The sequence below is a fragment of the Lipotes vexillifer genome, unplaced genomic scaffold, assembly GCF_000442215.2.
Source record: "Lipotes vexillifer unplaced genomic scaffold, Lipotes_vexillifer_v1.1 scaffold152, whole genome shotgun sequence".
NCBI lineage: Eukaryota > Metazoa > Chordata > Mammalia > Artiodactyla > Lipotidae > Lipotes > Lipotes vexillifer.
In genome coordinates this window covers 179,655-188,903 of record NW_006795886.1, presented here as the reverse complement: position 1 = coordinate 188,903, position 9,249 = coordinate 179,655, and the positions used below count along the sequence as shown (strand labels likewise).

The window sequence follows — 9,249 nt, the reverse complement described above, 5'->3', positions numbered from 1 at the left end:
CCCGCGTCTCCTGCATCGGCAGGCGGACTCTCAAGCACTGCGCCACCAGGGAAGCCCAGGATTGACATCTTTTCAGATTCTCCTTAAGGGTTCAAACAATCTTGGGTCTAGCCTCACCCAGGGTCACCTTGTTACCAGAGCAATGATATTCTTTATTAAATGACCATGGGTTTTATGTCATATGGGTTACAATGGTCACAGTAAAACTGAGTAAGATCAACATTAGGCCCCAGAGTCCTCCATCATTTTTATCCTAAAAGGAGAAACAGAAAAAAGGCTTTCACCTTCATTATTTTCACCACTGATCTCTTCAGAAAATATTTAAATATTATGAGCTGTCAAGCCTACGGCTGTGGATACAAGCTTTCCAAAATTCTAATTTTGCTTGAAAGCTCAAATTTTATTGTTGGTGGCAAATACAGTCAGTTGTTTTCCTTGAAGGTTCACTTCATTAATTTTCAAGAAAATGTCTGCCCAATACTCAAGTCTGAAAAACCACAGTCTTTCTGCCAGTCATTCTTTCAAGTAAAAATGGTGTTCCACGTCAAAAGCAGCTAATTCAGTGCACAACTCAAATGATTGTGCAAACATTTTCCTTTGAGACAACCAATGTATTAAGCTATGCAGGAGAAGTGCTTTGTGCACACTTTGTGTTACACAGAATTTTTAAAAGATATGCACTCAATCAACAAGATTTAATAAAAAATATAATTTTATTATAAATAAGGACTCCATTAAAGACATTTAGAAATGAAACTGGATTACAGAAATTTGTTGAGTGTGCGTCTGTAAAGAATTCAATCACTATTAGTACAGTTTGGGGACAGTGCCTTGATCTATGCTGAGGCACCAGCAGTTTTACCAACCATTGTTTTATTTTGAAAATAATTTTGACCTTACAGTTCCAGGGACCTGTAGTGGTCTGTGAACTACACATTGAGAACCACTGATGTACAATATGATTCCAATTCTGTGTAAAAATACACTGAGATGACATAATAAACATCTGAAAGAATTTTCACTGACTCTCAATTGCAGGAGCCTCTTTTTGACTGATGCCACAGACTCTTACATATGGTGAATGTCTTTTCATGCCAATAATATAAAAGTACATTGCAGGTTTTTTTGTTTGTTTTTTGTTTTTTTTTTTTTGCAGTACACGGGCCTCTCTCTGTTGTGGTCTCTCCCGTTGCGGAGCACAGGCCCCAGACGTGCAGGCTCAGCAGCCATAGCTCATGGGCCTAGCCGCTCCGCGCCATGTAGGATCTTCCCAGTCCGGGGGACAAACCCGTGTCCCCTGCATTGGCAGGCGGACTCTCAACCACTGAGCCACCAGGGAAGCCCTACATCGCAGTTTTTAACAGTTGCATACTATTTTACTGTGTGGACATACCACCTTTGTTTAGCCAATTCTGTAGTGTTATACATTTAAGTTGCTTCTTTTTCTCTCTTAGAAACACTGCTCAATTGAATACCCTTGATATTCCTCTGTATACAATTATTTGATTATTTCCATAGGGAAAAATATCCTACAAGTGCAATGCTTGACTGAAAGGCAGGTGTACCTTTAAAGCTTCTTATATAGACTGCCAAATTGCCTTCCAGATAAGTTGTGCCAGTATATTAGGCCAAACTGTCTATTTTCTATGTGCCCCCCTCCCAGGAGTCCCAGTCTCTATTTCTGCCACAGCCTACCATACACCTACACCAAAATGCAGGTTTCATGAGAGGCGTCAGGAGAGCAGGCTGGGTTTGGAAAATCTCTGCAAGTTCTCCCATTTTCTTCTTTCATTGCTTCACTGGCCAGGGGGCAGATGAAAGAAGATTTTCCTGCTCTTAAGTGAACTTAGAGGTGGGGGTGGGGTTCCCATAAAGGCCTCACCACTGCCCCTCTTCTAAACAAAGGAGGACCTAGACTTCTAACCTGAAGGGGGAAAAATCACTTTGCGCCCAGAGTCATTCTTTTTGTAACACTGCTCTTTCTCATCATTATAAATGGTGACTCAAAAAAAAGAAAAAAATGGAAAGAAAAAAATGGTAACTCACTTTGGCATTGCTTGGTTGCCAGAACTGCCCAAGAAAGAGGGCTTTCTCTGTCAGAACCTGCACAAGATCATACAATCCTTCCTCTCTGTTGACCTATAGCCAAGATAGCAGATTTTGGTACTTTTTTTGGTAAGCATCTCTTATCATCATTCCCTAACATTTCCTATAGCCATCGCCCTATTTCACTCTTCATCATCTCATGCTTGGTTTATAATTTCCTAACGAATGTCTCTACACCTAACCCCATCCCAGCTCCAATCCATTTTTCATATTGCCACCAGATTATTTTTCCTTTTGCCAAAAATGCCCAGTAACTCCCAGAAAATGACAGGATCATATTTCAATCTTCAGCTTGGGGTTCAGGGTCTTCCCCAAACTTTTTTTGCCCTACATTTCCACCCTTATCTCCCATCACTTCTATTCCCATACTTTCCATTCCAGGCAAACTGCTTACCTTCCTGTCACTGGAACAGATTTCCTACCTCCGTGTCTTTCTTCAAGCCATTTCCTCTCCTGGAATGCCCTTCTGTGTTTTCTCATGCTGTCCTTCAGGGCCCTTAAGTGTGCCCTTCCTCCTTGAAGCATTCTAGCCACTTCTGCTTCATTTAAACAGATAGCATATATTTGACAATGAGCATATGCTCAGGTACTGTAATCTTTTTCTGTTTATGTACCTTATCTCTCCAGCTAGATTTTAAACTCAAGCAAGAGAACAATTTTTTTTTGTCAGTTGAAACATACAAGTTTATTAATGATACACAAATGAAGTCTTTGGTGAATAAATTCAAGTCAAAACAGATGATAGAAGTGTAGGCTATTCATGATGGACAGGTTCACTGTCAATTCACATAGAGGAACCAGTAAAAATATTTCCATTCAAGCAGCACGATTAAAGTCACAAATGTGTTTTCAGTACAAGAGGACTATTTATTTGGTATTCATAAAATTATTCAGCTTAAAGCTGGAGACTGTCACAGATAACATCACTCTGGATGATACATTATTCAAAACTGGCAGCTGAAAGGATCCCTTTACTATATAAGCAAGTGGAAAAGCAGTAACTTTCAATTTTCATTGCTTCCAGACTGCAAAACCAGACATTTCTTCAAGTCTCTGAGACACATAGCCAATCAGAATTTGTCCACTAGTTTTATAACTTTCACTTTCACCAAGAGGTCATGGTGATCTGCTAAGGCTCGAATTTTCTTAACGCACACTCCAGATGTAGTGCATAAGTAAAAAAGGGAGCCTTTATTGAACTCTCTGTAGTTGAACACTTCTGCTCTGAGATTGTCATAGATGATCTCAAATAGAGTCAGGGCATTAATAAGAATTTCTGATTCCACATAAGAATTGTAGAGGGAACTAAATGATGATGGCACTTGGGTACTGAGCAGTTTTTTTAACATATCTGGATTTTCAGCAAAATTCGAAAGTATTTTCAAAATCTCAACCTTGATTTTTCCACCTCCCTGAGATAACAAACGGAAAAAGTTTGCAATGGAATTGACAAGCAGGTGCTGGTAGTCATTAGTAATAGTCATGTTTGTTAAAAATTTTAGTCCAACTACCTGTACTGCTGAGTTCAGATTAGAGGCCATGATGTCATCCATCACTTTATTCATGTATACCTGAAGCCGGCCCTGATTTTCATAATTCTCACTCAGGTTGTTCATGGCCATTAAGGCTTTTTCCTTAATGTGGGGATCAGTTTTGTTGATCATGTTTGCAATAATCGGGAGGCCTCCCAATTTGCGAATTGTGTCTTGGTTGCATGAATAATTGGCATTGTTGCTCAGAGTGAGCAAAGCTACCTGTTGGATGAAAGGATCATCCGATTTCTGAAGCAAAGCAAGGACTTTCCTGAGATCTCGGACACCCAGAATCTCATCAATTTCATAAGGAAAGGGGCGCTTCTGCATGGGAACAGGTCTCCTCCCTCTCCCTCTCTGCTGGGTCTCAGGCTCAGAGTCTGACTCCGATTCTGTGTCCGTCCATCCAGACTCCCCTTCTTCAGAATCAGGAACCTCTGCCAGGAAAGCCTGTCCTCCATTAGCGGAGGCTGCGGCAGCTGCCGCAGCCCCATCTCCAGGGCGGAAGCCCAGCCCCAATTCGTCTACTTCAACCTTATTTTTCTTGCCTTTGCCCTTGCCTCCAGTCCGGGACTTGGTTCCACTCTTAGCTCCACCTTTGGGTACAGCTCCATTAGCTGACCCGGCCTTAGGTATAGCCCCAGTATGAGCCCCAGGGGTTGTTTTCTTGGCGGCTGCTGCTGTTCTAGAGGACCCTGAAGTCCCAGGAGCCTCTGCAGCCCCAGTAGGGGCTGATGCCCCAGAAGGCACTGCAGCCCCAGAAGGTGCTGCTGCCCCAGAAGATGCTGATGCCCCAGAAAGTGCTGCTACCACAGTAGGCATTGCTGGTATGGAAGCCTCCACCACCTCGGTAGGTGGTGCTGCCTCAGTAGGAGCTGGTGCCCCAGGAGCCTCTGCTGTGCCAGGGGCTTCTGCTAATTTAGGGCCCCCTGTCATTGTGGAGGTCTCTGCAGCCACGGGAGCCTCTGCCTCCCAGGGAGCTGGTGCCACTGTAGAAGCCACTGTGGCTTCCGATTCAGCTTTAGGCCCAACCCCGGCCCCTTCTGCCTCCTGGGCCTGACTTCCTCCCCCACTCTGAGCCTTGGCACTAGATGCAGCTGGGGCCACTGCTTCAGCTCCAGCCATGTCCAGAGCAGAGGTTTCATCCTGGACCCTGACCTCTGCCCCAGTGTGGACTGGGGTTGGAGGACCAAATCCTGGCCCAAGGTCAATTGTGAATCCAGCCCTTAGTCCAGCTCTAGCCCGGGCTCCAGTCCCGGCCACAGCCCTGGTCTTGGGCTTGGCCAGTCTCTTCTTCATCTGGTTTCTTCCCCTGGCATATTTGTAGACGCAGTACCAGGCACTGGCCCCAATCACTATCCCAGCGGCTACACAGCCAGCATCCCGAACACGGCTCATGATGCAGCTGGAGTGATTCCCTGATCCAGGGTGTGGAGCTGGTGTGCCCAAGTGGGGTGCGTGCACGACAAGGTAAGGTGCTTCAGTTCAGGCTCGAAAGTTCTGCTGAGGTTGCAAGCTAAGCAGGACCTGGGGTAAAGGATAAAAATGAGGCTTAGGGCTCTGGCTCACTTCATGTTTAACCAGGCCTACTTAAAGGAGAGTTTGGGAACATAATGCTTGGTGGGTGGACTAGTACCCAGACACAAGTGTCCAGGCCTCTGTGTGCTGATTCAGGACCCGGGTTGTCTGATGTTTCCTACATCTTTATCCCTAGCCCTCACTGCCCAATGTAAACACATCTAATTTCCCAGCACCTAAATGGGGGATGAGAGGCCATATAGACTTCAGGAAAGCTGGTGGAGAACCAGAAAGAACCCCAGATTCTTCTCTGATTCCCTCACCCCCACCCCAAAGGTCCCCAGATGATCCTTATACACGTACCAACCTGCTGGGAGCAGAAGCAATTTGCTCTTTTCCACCAGGCTTGTAGTTGTGCAGGGCCCAAAAGGCAGACAGACCTGTGGAGAGATCCCAGAAAGGGGGTTTCAGGGGCCTTTGGTAGATGGATTCTCTTCTTTTCTTGATTTGAACCCTTGTGGGCAAGTTTCCCCCTCTCAGGGCTCCTCACTCCCTCCATATCCCTTCCTCCTCAAACCCTTACTTAAGAAGGCAAATGCCACACCCCTTTCGCTGCACCAAAAAGGACAGGCCCAGGGCAAGGGTTTCTTATAAAAAGGAAGAAGATGGGGGAAGAGGAGCCCCCGGCTCCATTTCTGCTCTGGTTTCTGCTACACCATACCAGGGGTTCCAAGACAGTTCCCAGCCCCCACACTGACCTCCAATGATTCAGGGCTGTTTCTCCTTTCTTCAGTTCAGTTAGAGCTCCATCCTAAGGACAGACTGAAGGGCACAAATACAGATAGCAAGACGTTGGAGACTGAGAGCCCGGCGGATGGAACGGACTGAAGACCAAAGTCCCCAATTGCCTTTCAGCATTCACATACCAGAATGACAAACGGTTCCACCTTTCAATTCCTTCAACTCTTCTCACCCCTCCCTTCGCACCCCAACCCCCGCCCCTGCGCAGACTCCCCAGGCAGTCAACCTCTCCTTCCCTTTGCCCCGCCCCCCCGTCCGCCATTTCTCCTGGACAAACGGCCACACCTCTTCTCCTGCACCGAAGCGGGAGGGGGCGGAGCGAGGGTGCACAGAAGGCTGGACGGGACGCGGGACTGGGGATTATGGCCAGATGATCTAGCGTCTCCTTCCTATGACCACCAGTCCTGCAGTCCCCAGCCCCCACGCCTAGCATCAGCCTGCACAACGGGTCCCCAGTGTCTGCCCTTTCAGTTTGAGGGTCATGATTTTCCACTGTTTCTCCGCTCTGGATTCCACCTCCCACACCCCATCGCAATCTCCTGTTAACCGCCATTTCTACCGCCAGGGTACCCGAACTCCTTTTTCAGGACTGAAGAAACGGGGGTGAAGGGTTGTATGCGCCGGAGGTGTCTGGAAAGCAGCCTAGGACTTAGCACGGCGGTTTAATACCAGATTCTCTCAGGGCCTCCCCTCTTGTAAAGCCCAGAGCCAGACCGCCATCTCCCCTACAAAGGCTGTCACACCCATTTCCCAGCACCCCCAAAAGACGTGGGGTCGGCCGGGGGAGAGGGGAGGGTGCGGGGGCGATGGTCAGGAGAGGTATCTGCAAAATGAGAGCGGGAGTGAATAAGCCGGATTGTTCACTAATTGCGTGCCCCTCCGATCACCCTTTCCCCAACCTCCCCACTGGCCTTATATGCGCTGCCACGTTTATTTCTCTTCCCTCCTCCTTTCAAAACAGGACGGGATGTGGGGTGCGGGGCCTGAGTGTCAAAAACAAAACCGAAAAAACACTGGCTGGGAGGGGAAGTAAGCGGATTCTCCACAAGTATATCAGCGTCTTTACGTTCCCCCCTCTCCCTCTTCCCGCCGCCCACCAAAATGAGCTGCGACTGAACGCGGGGGTCTGGAGAGCCTGCCAGGGGCGGGCGAGGCGGAGACACCCGTGGCCTCAGACTCCCTCATCTCTGGGCTACCCCTATTCGGGGGTGCCAGCCCATACCCACTCTCACACCCACCTGCCCGATCTGGGGGAATTTTCTCCTCCTCCTCCTCGCCTGGGTTAAACGCACGGCAGTGCGCAGCGCAATAGAGTTGGTACCCAGAGGAGGACGGAGGATGGCGGTCAGGGCTTTAAGTACCTTTGCCAACGTCAGCTCCTGGTCACGTGAGGGCTGCATCGCCAGTAAGCTTGGGTCCCCAACTTCCACTCCCACCAAGAGCAGGAGCACCCTCCTTTACCCCCACTAGCACCTCTCCCCACCACATCAGGTCCTGTCACTCATTTTTTTGTCTTTGTAGTCCCAGAGGTCACAAGTAGCCCCTCTCCTTGTGTTAGAATTTGCCTTTCTCTCGTTACTGGGGAGGGGATGCATCTTCTTGGAGGGCTATTGACAATTTTTGCTTTTCTTGTTGGGGAATCGTCTCATCCTGTCTTGGGCAACTGGATACTCTCCCCTCACTCCACCTCCAATCCTCCATCCACTAGTGCCCACCATTTACCTTGCAGTTGGGCCCCTGCTCCAGTATAGGTAAGGGGTAGGAATGGTAGTGGGGTCTTTACTTCTGTAATACATCTCTGTTTTGTTTTTAAAGCTATCACCACTCTTTACTATTATAGTAAGAAAATACAACAAAACAAGAGTTCAGTGTGGGAAGCAGCAACAAAAGAAAAAGAGCAGGCATGTTTTAGAAAAAAGATTTCCCACTAATATTGGAAGACACCATTAATTTTAGTTAATTTTTACCACATAGAAGATTCTATTGTCCACATAGGAAATAGTTTTCAAAACATGCTAAGGTATCTGAATATCTAAAAATGGAATTTTTCTCAACAACATAAGCATGTTTCCATATGATCTGTAAATTGATCCATGGAGAGATGTTCAGTTGTCTGATCTTATTTATTTTGGACAAATAATATCCTACTTTTTCTCCTTCTGGGACAGCTTTTAAGTTGGGTAAATAAATGATCCTGTCTTGTTCTCTTAGAGAAACACATTTATTTAATGTTCCCAAACCATTGCTGACTGCTGTGTGAACCTCTTGTAATTTGATGGCTGTAACCATGACAGTTTTGAACACCTGCCCATGGATTAGGTTCCAGTTTTGTGATTCAGCTCTGGGCAAAAGGAAGAACTATTAGACGAAGGAAATAATGGATATGAGGGATGCAGAGATGGTCAAATCCTTCCAGTCCTGTCAAGAGGGGAGGGAGGAAGGTGCTTGCCCTCCCACCTCTCCTGTATTCCAGAACTTCTCATCCCCCGCATTCTGGCACCTGACTCTGTTGTGCATCCTAAAACTATACATGGACAGTGACCAGGGTGGTAAATGCCATCTTTACTCAGGTGACCAATTTGAGTAAATGCCTTTGGCTTCTTCCCTCACTCCCTCCCTCAAATTCCCACAGTGGTAACTTAGGGATGCAGAGAAGGGATTGCTGTTCCCACCTACCCCTGCAGCTGCAAGTTCCCACAGAGATTGCTGGGGGAAGCACCCAGGCCTGCCTGCCCTGCTCTGCCCTTATTCATGGTGTGGCCGAGTTAACCTTGTTCCTGATGCTGTCTGCTGCTACCACCTGGCCTGCAGCTTGTTGACCTCTCACCTCTGGCCTCCTCACCTCAGGGCACCCAGGGAGAACCCAGCCTTGCTGCAGGGTCACTGCCCGAGTCCTACACCCACTTTGATACTTCCTTAGCCAAATGTATACCTGGGTCCCAGCGTCTCTCCCCACTGACCATACTGATTAACCTAGAGTAGGCGTTCTCAACTGGCTACCTCTGTGTTCTACGTGAAATTGTATGCAAGGTTTTGTTTTTGAGTGTATGTGTGATTAAGTGCATTTTTGGGGGGAAAGGGGAATAAAGGTCATTGACCTCATCAGTTTCTCAAGGGGTCTAGGATCCCTGCTCTAGATATTAAGAACCAGTACAATGGCCTAGAGAGTCTGTGTTATATAAAATAGCCCAGATTAGAAATATCTTGTTTTTTTTTTCTGGTAATGAAAGTTATATATATATATTAGTGGTTAAAAATATTCAAAACAATAAGGAAATGTATAAAGCATGCA

General features: G+C 47.0%; 1 protein-coding gene across 1 annotated transcript; it reads right to left on the bottom strand.

The window, feature by feature from the left end:
- Positions 1 to 2,762: 2,762 nt before the first annotated feature.
- On the bottom strand, positions 2,763 to 5,170 carry ARMCX2 (armadillo repeat containing X-linked 2). Its single transcript, XM_007467945.1, has one exon. It carries the CDS (start codon positions 5,034 to 5,036, stop codon positions 3,177 to 3,179), a length of 1,860 nt encoding a protein of 619 aa, XP_007468007.1. The 5' UTR covers positions 5,037 to 5,170; the 3' UTR covers positions 2,763 to 3,176.
- Between the last annotated feature and the right edge of the window lie 4,079 nt (positions 5,171 to 9,249).

Coding starts and splice junctions, on each gene's coding strand:
- ARMCX2 (XM_007467945.1), bottom strand. CDS start 5,036: ATGAGCCGTGTTCGGGATGCTGGCTGTGTAGCCGCTGGGATAGTGATT.